At 33.4% G+C, this 25,135-nt stretch overlaps 1 protein-coding gene across 1 annotated transcript; it reads left to right on the forward strand.

Annotated features, from left to right (window-relative positions):
- The first annotated feature begins 3,467 nt into the window (after window positions 1-3,467).
- Window positions 3,468-25,087, forward strand: LOC126772903 (protocadherin Fat 3-like). Its single transcript, XM_050493502.1, has 35 exons — window positions 3,468-3,599; window positions 3,909-3,990; window positions 5,465-5,536; window positions 6,005-6,154; window positions 6,577-6,685; window positions 8,255-8,402; window positions 8,608-8,844; window positions 9,381-9,576; window positions 10,228-10,523; window positions 10,834-11,007; window positions 11,285-11,478; window positions 11,657-11,774; window positions 12,337-12,438; window positions 12,557-12,735; window positions 12,818-12,996; window positions 13,263-13,437; window positions 13,626-13,827; window positions 14,263-14,404; window positions 14,820-15,008; window positions 15,304-15,425; window positions 15,685-15,921; window positions 17,956-18,081; window positions 18,338-18,458; window positions 18,656-18,753; window positions 19,194-19,326; window positions 19,724-19,828; window positions 20,086-20,255; window positions 21,046-21,144; window positions 21,351-21,543; window positions 21,686-21,795; window positions 22,258-22,415; window positions 22,573-22,782; window positions 22,991-23,155; window positions 23,552-23,663; window positions 24,226-25,087. The coding sequence occupies exons 2-35, from the start codon at window positions 3,924-3,926 to the stop codon at window positions 24,319-24,321; spliced, it is 5,184 nt and encodes a 1,727-aa protein (XP_050349459.1). The 5' UTR covers window positions 3,468-3,599; window positions 3,909-3,923; the 3' UTR covers window positions 24,322-25,087.
- The last annotated feature ends 48 nt before the right edge of the window (window positions 25,088-25,135 follow it).

The following is a 25,135-nucleotide window of genomic DNA, read 5'->3' on the forward strand; positions in this document are numbered from 1 at the left end:
AAAAATTTATATTATGGAAATTTCGAACTAGCAAAACCTTTCTCGTTTCCGAATCATTATTAGTTTCATTTGCGTTATTTTTTAACAAACTTACGGTGGCATCACAGTATATTTACAACAATACTATGTATATCCATAATAATATTCATTATTTCTATAGAAAGAGTGACAAACATTGTATAAACACGAGAAGTAAAAGAAAATTTATTACACCCTTTCTGCCTCCGCAAAGTCACTTCATCCTTGGGCATGGTGTTCGCTTTTATAATAAAATTCCTTAAGCTTTGCCATTAATTAATTTAAATCACGTAATGTAAAAACATTGATTAATAAGGCGTATTACTTACTAAATTTATATCTCAATAAATATATAGATGATAACAAAGTGTGGAGTTCGTGAGTTCGTTGATTTCCGTGCAGGATAAATAATAATTAAATTGTATTTAATTGTCTATGTAACTTGTTTGTCGAAAATAAGTAACTAAAAAGTTTCTTGCTGGTTCTTCTCGATATAATCCACATTACGAATCAGAGCATGAGTCTACTCTATTTTTAAAGAAATATAAATTTGTATACACTTAGTTCTCACACGACATCCAGCAATCATACAATCCATGCATTTTTGTCAGATATATTTATATACAGAAATAGTTCTGAAGCCTGCTGCTGAAAGGCCCAAGCTGAAGTGGCAACTGAAGTATATACTGCGGACTTTTATTAAAAATGCGTACACCTAGCCCTAAATACAATTTATTAAGACGAAAGCTTGTATGATTATTTTATTTTCATTTCTAGTATTAAATTGATGTATGTCTGAGGAAAGCTGCGGCTCATAAATTATAAAACGTCTGATTGGCCTTTTTTTGAAGAATAAAATTATAATATTCATTTCGACTTTAAATAGTAAATCTAAGACAATTATATTTAACACCAAAATAAAATTAGTTTTCATAAATAACTATTATCATAACGAGTTACATCAGATTTTCTACCACTGTACAGCAATATTTAGTATTGTTGCTTTCCGGTTTGAAGGACGAGTGAGCCAGTGTACTGGCACAAGGGACATAACATCTTCGTTCCCAAGGTAGATGGCGCATTGGCGATATAAAGAATGGTTAATACTTCTCACATCGCCAATATCTATAGACGGTGGTGACCACTTTACATCCGGTGGCCACTTGCCTGTCCGCCTATTTATAACATAAAAATAAACCTATACTTATTAAATGTGACCCTTTTTGTCAATTTATTTCTTTAATTTCCAGAATACGCTCGTGTCAGTGGACTGCAAATGTCGTAAACCCTCGACAAAGTCCGGTCGAGGGAGAGAATTGAGTGATAACGGTCGATAAAGCATTTGTTTATACGATTTGTTTTGTTTATTAGAAATTTATCGAGAACAATCTTATATGGTCGAACGTATTACATTGAATAAAGTAAATAAAACGAAAGCATTTCATTAGAGATTATATTTATTTTATATATTACCAGCATTTTAATGGGATTTTTATTGTATATATTATTAAAAAATAATCCTACGTCATGATCTAGTGTAAATGCTAAGTGAATAGTGAACTCAACGCATTAAAGTACAAGAAAAATATTGTATTATCTTAAATCTGTAAAGTAACAGCATGTTAATTTCCTAACGCTGGGTTAAGGTTTGGGGCTTATTCTACCACGCTGCTTGCACCGGCATATTTTTATTCGACACATGCAGGTTTCCTCGCAATGTTCTCCTTCACCGCCAAAAACCAATTATAAGCCGAGTTGGCCTCACTGGCAGGAACTCGTGAAACTTACCGTTGCAGGTTCAAACCCTTGCAAAGACCTTTAAATTTTCATCCTCCTCCAAAATTTCAGTCCTTATTTTGTGATTAATATATGTATATATAGACGACCAAATATTTTATGAGTGTTAAAGGTTGATGTACATATTAATTAATATTCAATTAAAAAATTATTTTAACTCGATAAAAAAGACCTGTTGTCGAATATAACAAAAATAAACAAAATTACGATAAGAGCTTATTCGTACCAGCACTTAATAAGTTTTGTTTATTTATTTATAAAGGACTAATCAAAATTGCTACATAAATATATGAGATGTGTTGTTATTTACTATGGAAAAGCAATTCAAAGGTCACTTCAGCCGTAACATCAGGGCTCCTGGATACATTAACCAATGATAACAATGATAATGCAATGTAAATAATGGGTAATATACAAATGTTACTCGTCTATAGCGTACTAAAGTTATATGAATAATTTCTGTTTGAGACTAGAATAATAATGTCCTCCAGACCGATTTCGGCCACGGCAGTTGGCTAATCTCTCTGGCCAATCTCAAGAGAGATTAGCCAACTACGCAGGAGATATTATAGTGCACAAGTGTGTGCGCAAACACAAGTGCACTCTCTATTCCCTAACTCTCATAATCCGATGGGACGGCAATCCGACACGACCGGAAAGAGTTCAGGCGCAGGACCAACGGCTTTACGTGCTTTCCGAGGCACGGGAGTGAACACTTCCAACTTCCAGACTCCGGACTGAGAATTTTTCTGACAGAAAAACCCAATAACTTTTTATTGGCCCGACCTGGGAATTGAACCCAGGACCTCCGGGTCTGCGGCCTTATATCAAGCCACTAGACCAACGAGGCAGTCTAAAATAAAAGATACATATATATATATATATCGTCCAATATGAAAGATGTTTTTTTAACATGCAACATCACTAACGATGCGGACAATACACCGTCTTGTGTTATCAGAATTGATTAACTTCTTCCAATGAAAATATTTTTATAAGATAGGTCCAGATACTATTAGGAAGTATTTAAAATATAATGAGTGATACTCTCATTTGTATACTTTAAACAAAATAATAATGAACTTCGGACCGCGATGGACACGGAGATGTTCTGTCACGACGGTCGATTTCTACCCCTATCCATCTGGGCAGGAGTGGAGAAGTCGATCCCGGGACTTCGGGATTTGAGAGAGCAGACTTGTGGAATAAGCTCCAATCCATCTCCTCAATATATAAATACCAGGATGTATCACAGAAGGGTTACATTTAAATACTATTACTTGTTTTAAATTAAAATGATCCAATTTATCAACAATACAAGTACGGGGTTTCACTGCAATCGACATAAAGATAAGGAAATTAATGAATAAAACAATAAAAGATACAGCTTCAAAATATAAAGTTTGCACTGTATAATGGTTTAGTCACCTTGAGTTTTCAAATGTAATTTTATACATTAAAATTAGCGAAATAAATATCATATTATTAACATACACAACAATAAACTTCCAAAAAAGTTATAACGATGAAGCAGGCTAGATAAACTCCTCCAAATAGCTTGTATATGATACGTATTTATGATTATTTTGCGACTCGATTTAATCAATATTGTAATGAGTTATTATCGCTGATTATCTTATCATTGTGTTGGTCATACCAGAAAAGAAATACCACAATCAATTTAGTTTTGTTACGAAATTATTTACTTAAATCGAGAGTGAATTGTAATAACAATTTAATGCCATTTAATTGCATACAATCATCATTCTAAGGACTATTTTAAGGTAAATTTATTATATTAATCTAATAGTGATGTTTTATTTATTAATATATTGTTATTATAAGCAATATATAGCGAGCCGCGATAATCTTGCAGGTGTAATTAAGTCGAAACGAAAATAATATAAATAATAATAATAATACATCGTGAACGTTTAGTGTTAAAAGTATAAATTAAAATCAAAATAGCGATTCCAAATGATTTTTTGTACCCATATAAAACATTTTCAATATAATAATCCATTTACGTTACGAATGAAAATGCGATTTACTTTATTACTATTTAAAATACTGATTTATGTTTTTTTTTCAAGGAATTGTCATGAGAGATGGATGAATTATTGACACACTTTATTATCTTACTCCTTTTTGGACTACCATTAGTTAAGACCGAGGGTAAGTGTTTATTTAAAATTTTTTTGATTCGATAAATTCTTTATGAGGATTTATTTATTTAAACATAATTAATAACAATTCATCCTCGATAAGCGATACTGATCATTAAAGATAAATTCACGAATAAAATTTCAAAAATATGTGTTTAAAATAGAAATGGTGATAATGATATCTCTGTTTCAAAACATTGTCTATATTTCATAGTAATAAATATAAGAATCAATAAGAACATTAAAAAAAAATTTACAACTCTCCATTGAAACATATTTTTTTTAATACTTATAAATACACTATATAAAATTATTATAAAATTTTATGATATGGTTTTATAAATTCAAATAAAAATTATCTGAAATAAACAATAGCTAGTATGCTAATGTTGACAGACTAACATTTTGAATAAAGAAATGCAGATTTTATCCAACTAAGACAAAGGTTGTGAAATCTGATCACAAAGCGATTGTCATTGCTGTTTCTTTGTTTTTGAGATGACAAAAGAATTGCGACGCTAATGTGCTGGACAAACTTGCGTGTCTTACTTAGTAAAAAGTTAAGAATAATTACATAACTATTATACCGAAACGATTATGTCAAAAATAAAATTAATCTATGTCACTTTGAAAACAATTAAAGTACCCATTACTATTAATGTATACTTTCTACTTGTGGGCAGACCACCCGCCCGATGGTCAGACGATTTTAGGAAAATGGCGGGTGCTCAATGGATGCGACTAGCACAGGACCGGGAGAATTGGCGCGTCTGTGTGGAGGCCTATGTCCAGCAGTGGGTTAATATGGGCTGCATATGACATATGATACTTTCTACTTAGCACTCTATGAATTTGCAAGCACTCTATGAATTTTATTGTTTTTTTTTTAATGAAATGAAAGGATAATGAGATAGGCATGATATTTAGATTTTAAATTTTTAAAATACAAAAATTTAAAATCTAGACATTGACTAGACACAAATTGAGCAGGGGCTTTCTGAGAAGCGTCAGTACCACAGATATGACACACTTTTGACAAGGCAACCTGATACTGTTAAATAGGGAATAAAATAAGCTTTCATTTCATAAAAAAATCAATAAAATAACTAATGAGGGTATTACATACGCGTGTTTACCGCTTTTACCTGTTTGGATCTTCCAAATTCATAGTTGTGTGAAAGAGAAAGTAGACAACCTATATTTTTCAATTTCTGTGTGTAAAATTCTGTTGACTAAATTATGATGTCCGATTTTCATCAATAATATATCGGAAAAGTTGAGCAAAAAAAGGGAATTAAAGTTAATATTCATTAACAGTGTTGGCCCGTGAACTAGGTAGGCAACACATTTGCGATTAATCAATGTAGGTACTTACTATCTAACATATAAGCTTTGTCATCATCAAATAACAAATGAGAGTATATATTTCTGATATCGTATCTCGTACTAAAACAATATAAACATAATATTTTTCCATATTCCAGATCGATGTGCGTATATGACAAATATTCCGAGAGAACCAAAGCCTGAAGATTTGCCTGATATAGATTTTGAAGGTAAGTAAATAGAACTTCTAAATTTAGATAGAGATATTTTAACAGCCTAATTCAATTAAAATTATATTAAATATATGTGTGCTTAATACCGTGCACACGCACACATGCATTAAAGTAAGCGTCGTATCTATATTTGGAATCAATAACCATTAATAAATTGATTTGTAATTGTATTCTGTCGCTGTAACTCAGGTATTAAACGGACGTCGAATTTAATTGTTAAAGTTTATTTTAAATATCCTAAGTAAGATATAACTATTGATATAACTATAAAAAGCTAGTAATTATAAGTTTTTTTTTTTATTTTACAAATAATATAAACGTATCCTTGTTTAGTTAAATTGATATTAATTACTAAAAACCATTTAATTTTATCTAAACATACTCAATATTCCATTTCGATCTATTTATTCAATAAAGTAATTTTATATATTATAAAATAGTTATAATTTGCTGTAACAATTCCAGGGAAGCCATGGAGCGAAAGGCCTTTTATTCCTGCACCGGAGAGAGACGACGTCTGCATGGGTGACTACTTCCCGAATATCAGAACTCAGGTTATTCACATGGACGAGGAGATCGAAGGAGACGTAGCCATCGCTAAACTTAACTATTACGGTAAACTTATATTTCTTATTTATATCATCTGATTAAAATCTGAAGCTGGATTAAGATTTATAACTATAGCTTCATTTAGTGGTAGGGCTCTGTGTAAGCCCATCTGAGTAGGTACCACCCACTCATTAGATATTATACCGCAAATCAGCACTACCTATTATAGTTGTGTTCCGCGGTGAATGAGCCAGTGTAACTACTGTAGAATGGTGCCACATTGGCGATGTAAGGAATGGTAATATTTCTTACAGTGCCAGTGTATTTGAGCCACTTACCATCGGGTGACTCATCTGACAGTCTGCCTACCTTATTTATAAATAAATATAAATAAAATTTAATTAAAGGTTTACATAATGTACTTTATTGTTTTAGAACTCGTATTAATTCATGATTCTACATTATGCTTGCTATGATTTTATTTCTAGGAACTGCCACACCAGTTATCAATCGTCCTCTTTTGGCTGGATCATTCAACATGCTGGGTCCAATGCTTAGGAAAGTAAATAACGAGTGGTTACTTTACATTACTAAAAGGTAACTTAAATTATATAATGTACTTACAACCAAATATTACATTAATGCTCAAATACTTATCAAAATAGAATATATAGAATGCGAGCAATGTCTATTTTTAAGGAATTACTAATTGTTTCTAATTATTGATTCAATTAAGTGTAAATCATACTGTGTTAAGAATCAGGAATTGTTGTTTAATCAGGAATTGTGTGTTAAGAAATGATATAGCCATTTAAAATTGCTGCCGTTTAAGGCTGTGTTGAAATAATAAAACCGATTTTTCTTTGATTATATTATTTACTAGCTGACCCGTGCCCACCTCGTTAGGCGGTAAACATTTTTACTTGTTATGAAATTATGAGTGTGGTTTGGTTAGTACTGAGTGCTATGATTTATTCCCTGCCAAAAATCGCGTTGGCCGAACATTAATAAAATTGTCTTGCGTATTTGGTATTTTAAATTATCTCTTAAACTGAAACCAAAAATATACTGGAAAAACGAATTTTATCTAAATAAAATTTCCTTGATGATAAAGCAATTTATTTTTAAATAGATTGACGTGTTTTATATTAAAAAAAAACGGTCGCGATTCCATACCTATGTCGTATTATCTCTTTAACTATTCGTCCAAATTGTATACACTAAAAGGGAAAAGACTTTTTTTAAATACTTGAGACGATAAGTTTTCTTATTTTGAAAAGATTTCATAATTGTTGATAATATATGACCAATAAACATAACCAATAAAAATGACAATTTAAATTATTTTTTAATACAAAATAACCACTAAACTATGCTGTCGCTGACTTTATTGTAGGAATTATCAAGCTCTACAACTTTTCTCCAGAAATCAATCATATATCTCACATCGTTAGCGTTCATCTCACCAGCAGCGTTCGTAAGAAACGTTTTCGTTCGACCGTTTTTTCTCCGACTTACTTTGCAAATCCGACTACCACGAAAAAGTCTTTTCATTTTTTGAGTTATTATATAGCCTACGGCACTCATAAATAATGTGGCTTTCTGTCGGTAAAAGAATCTTCAAATTCGTTTAGGTAGATCCAGAGATTACCCCCTACAACCTCACAAACTTTACCTCTTTACCGTAACAGCCTGTGAATGTCTCACTGCTGGGCTAAAGGCCTCCGCACCTCTTTTTGAGGAGAAGGTTTGGAGCTTATTCCACCACGCTGCTCCAATGCGGGTTGGTGGAATACACATGTAGCAGAATTTCAGTGAAATTAGACACATGCAGGTTTCCTCACGATGTTTTCCTTCACCGTCAAGCACGAGATGAATTATAATCACAAATTAAGCACATGAAAATTCAGTGGTGCTTGCCCGGGTTTGAACCCACGATCATCGGTTAAGATTCACGCGTTCTTACCACTAGGCCATCTCGGCTTTTACCTCTTTAAAATATTAGTATAGATATGGTTACCAGGTATGTTCTCGAATAATAGCTTAAATCACTAATACAAAATGGGACTTTCTAACCTATATTATTTTATTAGTATTTCTCGTAATTTCATTCGTATTTGATCAGACAGCAGTCAACGATTGTTTCAATTATGCTTAATATTTCAGACAGGACTATGAAACGCCGGATATGCAAGTTTACATGTTTCGCATTCAGATCGAAGGAGAAAGCGTGGTGGGGACCATCTCTTTACAAATTGTCAACATCGATGACAACCCACCAATTATTCACATATTAGATTCCTGTTTAATACCAGTAAGTATAAATCTACTTTCAGAATGCTAGGTTCAAAAAACCTGCCAACTTAAAATTTATCTTTATACGCTATTTAATCCATTTTGAATTGATTTTTATCTTTAGTCTTATCGATACCATTTTCGCATTATTTCCATTAAAACATTAATTAATTTTTCAACAATAATCACGCTTATCTAATGTCTGATCACTATTTCTATTATAGGAACTCGAAGAGCCACGCCTAACCGACTGTATTTACGAAGTCACAGATGAAGATGGTGAGATCAGCACCAGTGCCATGACCTTTAAGATAGATAGCGACAGAAACGATGACCAGATTTTCTACATCCTCGGTCAAACAATACCGACCCAATTAAAACGGATGACTATGACCCTGGGTCTCAGTAAATCTCTTGATTTTGAAACCAATGCACTTCATATATTTAGAGTTACGGCTTTTGTAAGTTGCAATTTTCACACACATTTCGCGCAATGAAATTATTTATTAAGTGACAATTATTATAGTGGTTTTGAATTACAAACAAAAGGCTAGGTTTATAATTCATCCAACCATAGGGGGAGCCTCGCTGGGAATGAACTGGTTATATATACTCTGAGATATTCTCAAGGCATAAAAGGCTTGCTTAGGTAGCCAATCGCCAGGACATCACGGTGGGACGTGTTTGCGATTCCGTGGTCCCATTAAGATCGGTACCGCTAGTTTTTTAAGAGATTAATATGGAAATTGGTCAAGACCAGGAGTACTACATACCCTGCAACGTGAGGGAAAGTATAAATGCAATTTTCTGCCCTCAAAATATAATATAAGCTTACATTACATTTTAAATATTAAAATACATTATGAAACCTGGTTCTTTACTAATTTAGATCATCATTTTTTTATGTTCGAGGAAAACTTTAATTTAACATTACTTCAAGGGAAAGCATACGACAATTCTTTTTAATAAAAAAATCTTATTAATTTTCCTTTTCTAGGACTCTTTACCTAACAACCACACAGTCACAGTAATGGTACAAGTCCAAAACGTAGAGCATCGACCACCACGTTGGCTGGAGATCTTTGCTGTGCAGCAGATGAACGAGAAGACAGCCGCAAACTTCACTGTGAGAGCTATTGATGGAGATACCGGCATAGACAAACCAATATACTATCGACTTCAAGCTGATAAGGGTAAGTTAAATTTTAGCAAAGCGAAGATATGGCATCCAAAACAACAATATACTTATATAAATGCAATGACCTGACTGTTTAACGAACTCACAGTCAATGCGTAAACAAAGTATAATAGGGACTCAAGTAAAAAAATGTCTATATGTTTATATACGTTTTGTAAAATGTCGAAAAAAACGTGTGACAATTTATTCTATTTTTTATGGTATGTGGAATAAATAGTCAATGTAAATTTTTAATTCTCTTGCCATCATCCAGATAATTGACAAAAATATGAAATTTTTCATCTGAAAATGTCTCTGAAAGTTCTGACTACAGATAAATGTAACGACTATAATTTCCTTTAAAAAATAAACAATTATGAACATATATTATTCGGCCAATGCTCGTACCTCTCGAGATTAAAAATTGAATATTCAATTTAAAAAAATCGATTAGTTGGGTTTTTGTTAAGCGACTTCATTGTCATAAATAAAATAATAATAAATTTATTAATCTCTCCCACAGACATTTAATTAAAATTTAATTTTAATTCTTACATTAATAATAACAATACATAACAAGTACGCATAAATGACTATAAATACAATCAAGGTACGTCCTTTAACAACGTACTTAGCAAAAGAGATTAAATAAAACTTTTTTTTGTAGATGACGAAAAATACTTCGACATTAAAACTATAGAAGGTGGTAGAGATGGCGGTATATTCCAAGTATTTCCAATTGATAGAGACGCTTTAGAACGAGAGCTGTTCAGGCTTTCACTGATTGCTTATAAATATGACAATACGTCCTTTGCGACAGCAAATAACGTCGTCATCATTATTGATGATGTAAACGATCAATATCCTGAACCTTTACATAAAAACTACACTGTCAACATTGATGAAGAAACACCTCAGACATTACACTTCGATAAAGAGTTTGGGTTCCATGATAAAGATTTGGTAAGATTCATCATTATCGCCATACTATACAAATATAAGAATAATTTAACTTCCGAGTATTATGTTTTGTTCACATTTTCATACATAGGATAAAAAATCATATAACAAAATTATTGAAATTAATTATTAAAACTATTTTGAATACGACAGGTACCTTATTTGTAAAAGACTGTTCAAGTAAATTTCTTATACAAAAATCAATCAAAGCATATTTGTTGCCATTTCATAGTTTCGTGTTGTTTTATTTATCCAATGTAACTTAACCTCATTTAAGCAAAAATTCAATCAATACACTATATTTTTCTGTCAGGGCCAACATGCTCAGTATAAAGTACACCTTGAAAGTGTAAAGCCTCCTGGAGCAGCCGCAGCGTTCTTTATTCAGCCTGAAGTTGGCTATCAGCGGCAGACCTTTATTATGGGCACGTCTAATCACAGTATGCTTGACTACGAGATTCCGGAGTATCAACATATTGAAATAAAGGTTCCTACGTATACTTTGTTAGATATATGTATATTATATTGTACCTGATTTCTTGGGAGGATCTGGTGATCTATATTACAGGTCTATACCAGAACAGTTTCTCGCATGTAATTGATTGTAAATTATTGTTTTTTTTTTATATTTGTAAAATCTTAATAATGCTTAAATAAATAATAAACATAAGAGAAATAAAGATTTATGTACGATAGTTAAATAACATGAAACGATATATGATAATATTGACTTTGCCTTTTTTATTTTAAATTACTTTTTATAGGTGGTTGCTACGGATATGGACAAGCCAGAATTTGTCGGAGTCGCTACTGTGTTTATAAACTTAATCAATTGGAATGATGAACTACCTATATTCGAAAATAGCATCCAAACGGTGAAATTTAAAGAGACCGAAGGTGAAGGGTTCTTTGTAGCCAGTGTGAAGGCGCTCGACAGAGACATTGGGGATAGAGTGGTGTAAGTGGACTAGGCTCGTAAAATTTAATTTGACCAATAATTTCATAAGTCAATCAAAATAAAATCGAATGTAAATCCGTCGAATACGAGATAACCTGAAGTATAATCACAAGTAACTTAAAAATATCTAGTTAGTAATGAAGAGAATTTAAAACGAATATAATGTTTATATTTTCAGGCATAGTATAATGGGAACAGCACAAAACATTTTAGAGATAAACGAAGACAGTGGAGATATCTTTGTAGCTACAGACGATGCATTTGATTACCATAGACAGAGTGAATTGCTTGTTCAGGTACTAAAAAACTTGTTTATAAGCCATTGTACGTATACATATGTTTTCTCAATTACTAAAAACAGAAAACTTTTTCTAACTCATAAATTAGAGTTCGAAAAAGTTTTCTGTTTTTAGTAATTAATTAAATTTATTATATTTAGTAGTGGTAGAGCTTTGTGCAAGCTCGTCTGGGTAGGTACCACCAACTCATCAAATATTCTACCGCAATGCAGCAGTACTTGGTATTGTCGTATTCCGGTTTGAAGGGTGAGTGAGTCAGTGTAATTACAGGCACAAGGGACATAACTTCTTAGTTTCCAAGGTTGGTGGCGCATTGGTGATGTAAGCGATGGTAAACATTTCTTACAATGCCAATATCTATGGGCGTTGGTGACAACTTACCAACAGGTGTTTATAGAATAGGTAGGCGGACGAGCATATGCCCATTATATATTCTATAAAAAAAAAGGTAAAAATTATAACATGTGAAATGTCAGGAAAGTTTATTGTAATCCGAATCAACCCGCCTAAAATCTTTTAAATCAAACAAACATTTAATTACACTAGTAAAAATATTTAGGTACGCGCTGAAGACAGACTGGGCGAGCCCTACAACACTGCCACATCGCAGCTTGTTATCCAGCTCGAGGACGTAAACAACACGCCACCCACCCTTCGCCTCGTAAGTATTCAACTATTGTGTCTTTCATTCCAATTTGATGATAATTAAATATGAAAAAACAATTTCTGTTTCAAATTATTTATATTTTTTTGTATATCAAAATTATATTTAACCCTAGCCTAGAGGTAGTCCGCAAGTGGAAGAAAATGTTCCGGAAGGTTTCCCGATAACCCAGGGCTCACAAGAAATTATAGCCACGGATCCTGATACTTCAGCTGATTTGCGCTTTGAAATAATTTGGAATACCTCCTATGCAACTAAGCAAGGACGAGAAACACATTCTTCTCAATTTTATGGGTAAAACGTTATTTCTTTCTATACTTTTCTTGACTTATTACCTGCTTCAAAGGTTACAATCTAAAATATATATTTTTTTCAGTTGTGTCGAGATCAAAACTGAGTACCCTAATCCAGACGAACGTGGTACTGCTGTGGGACGCTTGTTTGTGAAGGAGATCCGCCCTAACGTCACCATTGACTACGAGGAGTTTGAAGTGCTCTATCTCAGTGTGCGGGTGGTGGACTATAACACAGAAATCGGACAGAACTACGACGAGTGTATGTATTAAACAATGAATGAAACACTTATTATTTATCCAAAAAAAGATGCAAATACAACTATGTATAGTATAAAATATATGTATAGTATAAAATATATGTATAGTATAAAATAACAACAACTATGTATTGTATAAAATAGCATACAATAGAAGATAATATTATATTTTTATAAGATTTATTTCTTAGATTTCCATTTCTGGAACTGTAAAAAATGCTCTGTGTATCGTAACCCAATCTTCACCTGACTAAACTCTTACCTACAGTAACTTACACGATCACGATAGTGGATATGAACGACAACGCTCCCCAATGGGTGAGCGGCTCGCTGACACAAGAACTGCGTGTGCGAGAGAACTCTGCGACTCACACCATTATCGGTTCCGTGCAAGCCACTGATATTGATGGTCCGCTTTATAACCAGGTGCGGTACACTATGCGGTAAGTTTTGAAAAAAAAAACTTGCTTTCTGTAAATTGTTATTTGACATGCTAAACATCAATTCTATTTAATCTTTTAATTAATACAATTTATAATCAATTTTGATTTCGGCTATTATGATAAACAAATGAATCACAATTAATAAAATATTATCCGATAAATAACCATTTCTTTAATAATCGTTATAGTCCTAAAGAAGGCACGCCAGATAATTTAGTGAAGATTGACTTCCAATCGGGTCAGATAGAAGTGGACCTGGATGGAGCCATCGATGCTGATACTCCACCTCGATACAATCTTTACTTTGTTGTGGTTGCAAGTGACAAGTGCTCTGAGGAAGATGAAAATGACTGCCCTCCAGATTTAACATACTTCGAAACTGAAGGAAATGTAAGTATTTTTTGTATATTCTGGAATTGATTATTTTCATTTCTTTATAAACAGTGAAAAAGAGCAATTATAAGGCAACTAATTGTAAACCAGATAACTTATAATTACTGTTAAATTACTTCTTACCTCTGCCTAAATCTAGCATGCATCAAGTAAACCATAGTTGCACGCAACCCTCTCTACATCGTAAGTTTTATGACACTTAATTTATTATTTTATTAGTAGCTTTATAAGCGAAACAAGCATAAGTCGCTAGACTCGTTAGCATTCTGGTTATATTTATTTATTTAGGATCACCAACATGACATACAGTAATAATTACAAGTTAAAAGTAATAAATATAACAAAATATATATATTATTTTTTTCTTGTTTTATTTTTTTATATATTTTATTTATATTATAAATTTCTCATTACACATCTCATGTATTCCAGATAACAATTCAAATAATTGACACGAATAACAAGAATCCAATGGCAAGGACAGACAAGTTCGAAACGACAGTGTACTTGTACGAGAACGCGAAATCTGGTGACGAAGTGGTCGTTATAAAATCTGAAGACCTTGACAGAGACGGTAATAAATCAATCTGTGTTATATAAAGAAAACAAAAGTAACAGTCTGTAAATAATTGTTAGATTAATGCCTTCGAAGTCGTCAACTTCTTTAGATTATTATGTTATGATTATATATAATTTAAATACGCTTACACGCTGAAACACCATTGTTGTGTATGTATAGAGGATACATACACAACAATGGTGTTTTACTATTATAATAAATAATTATTATAATTGATTTTTAGTAAGTAGTTTAGATAAATGTTACTTTAACTTTTTACTATCAGTTTCTGACATTCCACGATCGTTTTTTACGTCGACCTACAAGTTTTATCTTACGATACACCTTCATACACAGTTGATTTTGAGAACGATTTTTGGGAGAATTATCATATATGTTAACCCAATATCACACGTTAAATCTGCAACAGAAATATACAACACGGTGAGCTACCAGATCAACTATGCAGTCAACCAGCGCCTACGTGACTTCTTCGCTGTGGACTTGGAGTCGGGGCGCGTGTTTGTGGACCTAGCGGATGAGAGTCTTGATCGCGACGGGGATGAGCCCACGCACAGGATCTTCCTCACGCTCATCGATAACTTTTATTCGAAAGGAGGTCCGTTCCATAATTCAAATTATTCTTTGATGCTCTATTAGGAAAGCGACCGCATTAGCATGAATGTTGAACTAATTTCTAGACTAACTTCGCCAAGTTTTAGTCAATGTGAAAGTTTCCCGATATTAAAAGCGTAAAGCTAAACTGTAGTTATTATTTATCTTGAATCATTAAGAGAGATTTATTTATTAAAACAACGGATGGAAAGAAAACTTTCAGCCCTTTTAGGAAAAGTGATGCTTTTTTTTTTTTTTAATGTCATTAATAAATAATACCCTATCTTTTTTTATAACAGACGGTAATAGAAATCAGAATACCACAGAAATTGAGGTAGTGTTGCTGGACATAAACGATAACGCTCCAGAACTGCCATCAAGGGACCAGCTGTACTGGTCTATCTCAGAGAACCTTAAAAAGGTACGCAGTGATCTAAGGTTTTAGTTATATATATATTCTTGATATTTTAATAAGTTATTTTACAGCTATTACTGGATTATTATTTATATTTATCTTAAAACCAGATTATATTTTCTATAAACTCAAATAAATATAACGCACACATTAACATAAAATACAGATAATTATTCAAAAATAGAATATATAGTTTATCGTAATCAAGTTCAGCTCAATTTCATAAAATAACAATTTAAGACTTGATTTTTTTTTACAATTACAGGGCGAAAAACTATCGCCATATATTCATGCACGAGATCGCGATGAACCAAATACAGATAACTCTCGCGTTGGCTACGAGATCAATGCCCTCACAATCACCAATAGAGACATCGTCATTCCCGACCTCTTTGAAATTGTTCACATCTTTCAGTCCGGAAATATTTATAACGTTTCTGCAGAATTAGAGACTGCCGTGGACTTAAGAGGATACTGGGGAACTTATGATATTCATATTCGAGTAAGTACATTAATTAATACAACCTGGTATACATATAACATATAAATTAGAATGACAAATCTTGTATACCTTACACTTTCGTGATATATATCATTTATATTATATATATATATACAATATTTGCATATTAATACACAAACTAAAAAAAAAGTTAAATGTTAAAAAGCTAATAAGGCGTGAGACAAGACGAGTGAATACCCGGAATATTGAAGATGTTATAGCACTCAAAGGTTCTTGCAAAGTCACATACCTCCTGTTGTCAACATGGATTCCAGAACAGCCCAGGTCTCGATAGTATCGAAGGCTTTTTCGTAATCCTCAAACGCTAGGCATACAGGCTGATTACATTCCTCGGTCTTCTGTATTATTTGCCTAAGTGTGTGTATGTGGTCTACGGTACTGAAGCCATTTCGAAACTCAGCCTGTTCAACGGGTTGGAAGTCATCGAATTTTCGGGCAAGACGATTCGTGATTACCTTCGAAAACAATTTGTAAACATGGCTTAAAAGTGAAATGGGGCGGTAATTTTTCAGAAGAGCTTTATCACCCTTTTTGAAAAACAGCACTACCACACTTCTGCTCCATGTCTTTGGAGTTATACCATTGTGGAGGACGGAATTAAAGATGTTAGCCAGCTCTCTCAGAACTGGTGTGCCTCCTGAGAAGCTCGGAGGTAATTCCGTCATCTCCTGGAGCCTTGTTGTTTCCAAGTTGTCCGAGAGCAATCCTAATCTCGCCCAAATCGACGTCGGGAAGATCGTCTGATAGGTGACGTGTCACTCTGGCTCGTGGGTCATCTGCACTCTGGGACTCAGAAGGTACTCGTGATGAGTAAAAATCGACATAGTACTTTTCGACTTCAGCTAGAATCTCTGGTTTTGAGGTGACGGTTGTGTCTTGTATGGTTCACAAGATTATTAATATTACAAGAACGACGAACTACCTGCATAATATATTTTTTTTAGATTGTAAACATTTCTCATATTAGTGACTGTATTGTATTTTTGAGGAATAAATGTCTATAAATTGATATTGTATATATCATATTTAGGGTCTCAGCGAAATGATACTGTTTATATTTTGCCCGCCATTACACAGCAAATGAAACTTATCTATTTATTTATTTAATCAAGGAAGACAAACAGTTATAACATGTACAAAAATATTTATCATATTAAGAAAACATCATATACCAATTAAGTCTTCAGTAACAGCCTGTTAATGTCCCACTGCTGGGCTAAGGCCTCCTCTCCCTTTTGAGGAGAAGGTTTGGGGCTTATTCCACCACGCTGCTCCAATGCGGGTTGGTAGAATTCACATGTGGCAGAATTTCAGTGAAATTAGACACATGCAGGTTTCCTTACGATGTTTTCCTTCACCGTAAAGCACGAGATGAATTATAATCACAAATTAAGCACATGAAAATTCAGTGGTGCTTGCCCGGGTTTGAACCCATGATCATCGGTTAAGATTCACGCGTTCTTACCATAGGCCATCTCGTCTTCAAAAATAATTAAATCAAAATACGTAACAGAATTATAACAAATAAAAATAAAAATTAAAGATTATTTAAAATTTTACGAAATATGAACAATTAATTAATAATTTAGTAAAAAATAATAAATATACAAATTCAAATTCTATTTAAAGTGACAATGTAGGTGACATTTTATTTTACATTTCAATTCCATAATAAATTTAATGATCTTGATTTATTTTTTGTCATTGAATAAAAAATTAATCAAGATCATTAAATTTATTGTTGTGGTTTATGCATGATCTGTAAAGGAAGTTGTTGCGTACGTACTTACGTTAAGATATAGGAACATTGAACAAAAATTTATTGCGTGTTTGCATGCGAGGACATTTAATGAATACATTACTAAGTAAGAAAGGAGAATCAATACAGTTATTTAACAATTTAATATCTAGAATATAAAAAGTTCTTAGATTGAAAAACAATGTCATATTTAAAAAAATTATAAGTACTACGGGATATTTTCCACTGGTTATATCTGATATAATATTTGCCAGGCTTTCGACCATGGAGACCCACCGCTGGACTCAGAAGAGAAGTACGAATTGATCGTCCGTCCCTACAACTTCCATTCGCCTGTGTTCGTGTTTCCAAAGGATGGTACCACCATTCGCCTTGCTAGGGTGGGTAGGTTATACTTTATATTATGCGTGTATAACCTATTTAAACTTGTATTTTTTCAACGAAATTAATCATAGATAAGTCGATTGTTTTAAAAGACGATGTAACACTTGAATATCCTGAATTTAAAATTATAAAGTAGGTATATTATGAAAGTGTCCTTCAGGAAGTTCATGTCATACAAAATACTTAAACATTTTATTTGGCATTCTTGTTTTACTTATACGTACAAAGCTTATGTCAATCGATTACAAACAGGAACGTGCAGTGAGCAATGGCTTATTAGTGTTGGTGACGGGCGAGTTCCTGGACCGCATCCACGCTACGGATGAGGACGGTCTTCATGCTGGCAGACTTAGCTTCGAGATCACTGGCGATGGTGAGGCAAAAATATACATTATGTAGGCTCTAATGTGTGAAAATAAGAATTAAAAGATAAAACCGAATCAAAGCCGCAGACGATAACTAGTATTTTATATATTCATGTACGTTATATAACATGGGAATTCAAAAGCGCCTACTTCAAAAAAGGAGATATTAATTTTTGATTTTAACAAAACGTTTTAATCCTATCAGATGCAGCTTCACAATACTTCAATATTGTAAATGACGGTGAGAACCAAGGTACGCTTACGTTAAGAGAACTCTTCACCGAAAGCATTAGAGAGTTTCAGGTAATTAATAAATAAATGTATATAAAATTAAATGAAGTTTCAAAGTGAGATGCTTCACTCTACCCTCATACTTTTGACGCTTTATATGTCTTATTCTTTTTGCACACCGAGACAAAAATACAGTCGTATTATTTAATTAATTAATTTATTTATTAAGTCACACAACACACACACACACACACACACACAATTTACAAACATTACATAAAGAACAAGTAGTACATAAGGTATGCAAAGGTGGCCTTATCACTTACAGTCAGTTATCTATCATCGTCATCAGTCAAATTAGACGCTTTTGGGATTAGACAAATGTGTTTCGCTCGACACGCCCTAATATTCTTTGCGAGATAAAAATATAATAAAAGTGCGTAACTATGAATATGTAGGTTAAATAAAATATGTTTGTCATATTTTATATAAATAAAGCACAAAAATTTCAGATTCGTATCCGTGCGACGGATGGTGGCACAGAGCCAGGTCCACTGTTCACAGAGGTGGTGCTGTCAGCAGTGTTCGTGCCCACTCAAGGCGAGCCAACTTTCCAAACCGACTCTGTCACCGTCGCCTTTGTTGGTAAGAAACATAACGTTATACTTTCTCTATTTTATTAAAAGGTTTGTAAGAAACTATTTAAATCAATACATTTTTTTTATTTCGATGGCAAATGTCAGCCAGATCTTTACGCCTTTATCTATAACATGATATTTAAAGGCTTTTATTTAATTTTGCACAATTTTATTAGGTCCAACACGTATTCTATTTCTAAGAATATTAGGAGCAGACCTCCCTAGCAGTCCCTTCTTCAAATTTCAAAATATTAATTGAAGCATATAGAGTTGGACGAAAAGGACTTAACATAAATATGTCATTAAAATAAAACATTCAGTGTTAAAGACAATGGCGTTTTGAACAAACAACAAACATAAGTAGTTCGTATATTATACATAGTATTATTTATTATTAATTTCAGAGCAGGAAGTCGGTTTAACTGAGAAAAACGAACTCCCGCTCGCTGAAGATCCGAAAAATTATCTCTGCAACAACGATTGTCATGACATATTTTACCGCATCATTAGTAAGTGCCAGATTCTCTTAAACTATGTCATCTTTATATTATGTAAACGAAACAATAAAATTATTTCTAAAAGAAGAGTATATTGGGGGTATACTTAGTGTGTGCTAACCAACGTCTGTATATTCGTGTACCGCCGGTATGATTAAAACTGGTTCGATTTTAATGTACAGAGTCGTAATGAAAAGTGACAAAGGATTTTATCCATTTCGGAATATAAATCTATAAGCATATTTAATTAAAAAATGGTTTACCTGCAGGTGGCAACGATGAAGGTCACTTCGCATTAGATCCATTCAAGAATATCCTGTCTCTTAATAAGGAACTAATCCGCAGTGAGAGTAAAACACACACTCTACAAGTCGCAGCCGCCAACTCGGAAGACGGCACCACTCCCCTCGGAAATTCTATTCTGACTGTGACCGTCACTGTAAGTGTGATTAAATAATATTTACTTCTACTTATTATTGCGACGATACATAATATTCTCAAACATATCATATCAATGGACCATTGACCTAGAATTTAATAATTATTTTTAAAAAATCGTTGAGACTTTTTCTATATATATTTTTCTATATAAATATATGTATATATATATATATATATAGCTTTAGTTAATTCCAGAATTTAACTAACATGGAATCTCACACTGTCAACTTTAATGTTTATGGCAACATAATATGACAAGGAAATAAATTTCTATGTTTGTAAGCCCTTCGTGCGAATAAAGTAAAGTAAAGAAATATATATAATCCTAGTCCTAAATTGCAGCTTAAAAATTTTGAATTACCAACTATATCTGCCTTACAAATTGTGAAACAAGTAATTTGTTTAACAAATAAATAGCATACAATGTTTATCTCGAGATCCTGGGTTCAATCCCCGGGCCGTTTATAATTATCGTAATTAGTTTGGGTTTTTCATTAGAGTAATTCTCAATAGTAGCCCTGAGTCTAGAAATTGGCATTGTTTACACTCCCGTGCTTTGGAAAACACGTTAAGCCGTTGCTCTTGCGCCAGAACTTTTATCGGTCGTGTCGAATTTGCCGTCTCATCGGATTATGAGAGTGAGGAAATTAAAAGTGCATTTGCACACACTTGTGCACTATAAATTTTTCACACAGTTGATTAGTATCTCTTGAGAATGGCTGCTGTGACTGAAATAAGTGATAAGGACATTATGATCTTCATCATGGTAATTTAAATGTTATTTTTAGGTAAGAGAAGCAAACCCACGACCATATTTCGTGCGAAAACTCTACACAGCTGGCATATCGACGCTGGACACAATCAATAGAGAACTGCTGACAGTTCAGGTAGTACTATTCATCTAAATATCAAATATCAACAATCATTATTATTGTATCGATACCAATAATCATTAAAATATAACGGATATAACATATTAGGTCATTTGACCGCATCCCCATGTAAATGGACCCTCCATACTTACCATGAGGTGGCCTATTTGCTTGTATATTTTGCTGTTACAAATTTAGAAAAAAAAAATTTATACCACTAGGCAACACACTCAGACGGCTTGCCCATCGTGTACACTATAGACTTCGAGTCCATGGTTATAGACCCGAGCTTGTCCAATGTGCGCGACTCTGCCTTCACACTGCACAGTACGACAGGCGTTTTAACGCTTAACATGCAGCCCACCGCAAGCATGCATGGCATGTTCGAGTTCAACGTGGTGGCCAAAGACCCAGGTGAGTTACTTGTCTATGACTCGAATGACAGGTTCCTTTTAAATTTGTATTTATTTTGAAAAATCGATTTCAATAAAAAAATCTTGAAATAATTGATATCCCAATTTAGCAATGTTTTTAATTATATTTTTTTATTTCCCAGCTGAAGCTCAAGATACAGCGGCAGTTAAAATCTATCTAATATCCTCTTTAAACAGAGTATTCTTCATCTTCGTTAACGCTTTGCAGCAAGTGGAGTCTAATAAAGATTTTGTAAGTTTTAAAGTACTACATTGGAAGTAAAGTTTTGTAGATCTACTACGTAAGAATGAATTTGAAAATCATCAGAACACGATCGTGAAATGTCAGAAAATAATATGCAACGTTTACTCTAATAATACTGCAATGTATAAATAAGTGTCGTCTTCCAGGATGTATATATATGTACTCTAATAAATTATACTATAATCTTTCAAGAGCACAAGCAACCAATTAGCATATTACCATAAGTTGGATTTCAAAATTTCATCAGTTAGGTACAAAGTCATTTCTCACAGAAAAGCATCTTAATCAAACAGATTAAGATTTAAGACATTGGCTTAATAGTCTACTCCCGATCAGATAACAATGGATTATAGCACGTACTAAATAGACTAAATAAAACCTCAGCTTTAAGGAATGTGTTTGTAATTGGTATGGAAATTTTAAAATAACAGAAATCTCCATCTCACACAGATAGGACAGACCTTCAGCACTGGCTTCAACATGACATGCAATATCGACCAGGTGCTCCCAGCCACCGACAGCGCAGGGGTAGTGCGCGACGATCTTGTCGAAGTGCGCGCGCACTTTATACGAAACGACGTGCCCGTGCCAACTGACGTTATAGAGGAGTGAGTCTCTCTACAAAATGTGCCGATAGTTTTTAAATAAGTGAAAGCTGATTTTTTTAACTCTTAAAAGACATTGTTCGTTTTGTTAAGAGTAAAAGCGCAAGGTCATGTCGGCCATGTGTAAAATAGTATAAAATCTGACACATTGTGTGCACAGTATCCGCAGCGACACGCAACTGCTGCGCGCCATTCAAACGACGCTGAACACGGAGCTGCTTGTTCTGCGCGACTTCGTGACGGGCGCCAGTCCCGAGATTTTGGAGACGAGTGGCGCGCTGTTTGCGGCGTACGCGCTGGCTGCACTCTCTGCGCTGCTCGGCCTTCTGTGTATCGTGCTATTCGCCGCGTACATTATCAGGACCAGAGCGTTAGTTCCCGTGCCTCGATCATCTATATCGATGCTGTTATCATTATAAGCGTTGTTATTATGCTCGCTATACATGAGATATAAATCGAGACCTTCAAATTATGATTTAAGCTTTATATAAATTCATAATAGACAAATTATTGCTGGTAGTAACAATAGAAAAATACTTGAACGTTTCGGTTATTTATTATTCGGTTACTTAATTTAGATTAAATCGTCGTCTCCAAGCGCTGTCGATGACAAAATACGGTTCCCAAGAGTCTGGCCTAAACCGGCTCGTACTGGCGGCACCCGGTACTAACAAGCATGCCACTGAGGGATCCAACCCAATCTGGAATGAAGCCATCAAGGCACCAGACTTTGATGCTATCAGGTACTATATGTATTCTTGATTTTCTAGTACCTTTACTCCATTTTATTTATAGTTTTAGAATGGGCTAAAGATTAAAAAAAAGAAAGATATTCTTCTGACCGATCTCGGCCACGGCGGCCATTCTCAACGAAGGCAACTGTGAAGAAGATAATAGAGCACAGTGTTTGTATTCTCCCAATCTCATAATCGGATGGGATAGCAATCCGACACCATCACAGAGAGTATAGTCGCTATAGCAACGGATTCATATCCTTCCGTAGCATTATCAACACTCGTTTACACACTGTAAAACTCGGAGTTGATAACTTTTTATTCACCGACCAGGGATTTCATTTAAAATTCATTCATAAAAATAAAAAAATTGCTAATAACTAAACTTATGAACACCCTCCACAGCGAACAATCAGATGACTCAGACCTCATTGGTATAGAAAACTTACCGCAATTCCGTAGTGACTATTTCCCTCCAGCTGACAACAACTCCATCCAGGAGATGTCCAACGATAATGTAAGTAGAAACTTCACAAGGATAATATAACCATGGATATCCATTTTTACTCAATTATTTTTTTTTATATAGAAATTAAAAAAAAATCTTATCATAATCAATCTAATTCATAAATGGAATAACGCGTACGCGTATTTCACTGTCAGAGTCGCAAAATTATTTCCATGGAATGCCCCAAAGTTGAAATATTATATATTTGGTAGAATAAGCTCCAAACCTTCTTCTTAAATGGGCGAAGTGGCCTTAGCCCAGCAGGGGGGACATTTACAGGCTGTAACTTTTGTAATAAGGGTCATACGAGGTCTTGGTAAAACAACGATGCCACTTTTATTTAAGTGATATTGACACTGACAACGACAATATTTGGTTGATTGATTTTTAGTTTAATAACATTATTATTTTAATTTATTACTGAATATTATTTTGTGGAAAAAAGGTACAAACCACGGTAGTTTGCCACTGGTTATAATTTATTTAAAAAATGTATTGCTTTTTAAGCTAATGATCGTTAATATTTATTGTGTTAATTAAAATATGTATTAATTTTATAATTTATTTACAGTTGGATCCTCCATTGGCGGCACACAATAACAACTTCGGATTCAATCCGACGCCATTCACTCCTGAGTTCGCCAATAAACCTTTTAGACATAAATAAATCTAATTTTTTACATTGTTTTTGCACAGTAATTTGTACATAAAATAATACATGTATATATTTTCCATATAATAAGCCTTTTATAGACACAAATGTATAGAAGTGTATTTTTATAATATTATATTATTTTAAGACAGTTTATTTTTATTTAGAGTACTTTTATGTGTGTACTCATCTAAAATATATTTTCACTGTTACTACGAAAAAAAAAACATAAACCAGTCGACAGTAATGGCCTGTTGTATGAAACATTTAACATAATACTAATCTTATTTAATGTAAAATTGATAACGTGTGCTTCTTCTCGACAGAAAGTAGAAACAAGCGGATATTATTTTGAAACACATCCTAATAAACAATTCAGCCGCATTCGTAAAATTACTTTTACAAAAAGCTGCCTAACGAGATAATAAGTACATTTTGAGTGATGCAGCACCTTTTTCGAGCTATGTCTTTAAACTCCAAAATAGCCATCAATGATTTCTGTATTATTTTTACTGTTTGTCTTTAGTCTTTGTTCATACAACTATTTACATAATTTTTCTGTCTACGACGTATTGTCACTAAGTTTACTGACACGTAGTCCTGTGGCGGACTGTATTGAGCCTGCATTACAGACATCTCTTCAAAGATATTTGGATGAGATCATAGACAATTTAGTACTTTTTAAAGATTTGATCATTGATCATTTAAGGAACGTAACAAATTTTCATCCGGCATATGTAGTTTACAGCGCCAGATTTATTTTATAATTATAAACAAATAAAACGCATAAAAATTCAATACTTCATTCAACAAGCTTGATGGAAATAAT

This window comes from Nymphalis io, chromosome 13, assembly GCF_905147045.1.
Source record: "Nymphalis io chromosome 13, ilAglIoxx1.1, whole genome shotgun sequence".
Taxonomy (NCBI): domain Eukaryota; kingdom Metazoa; phylum Arthropoda; class Insecta; order Lepidoptera; family Nymphalidae; genus Nymphalis; species Nymphalis io.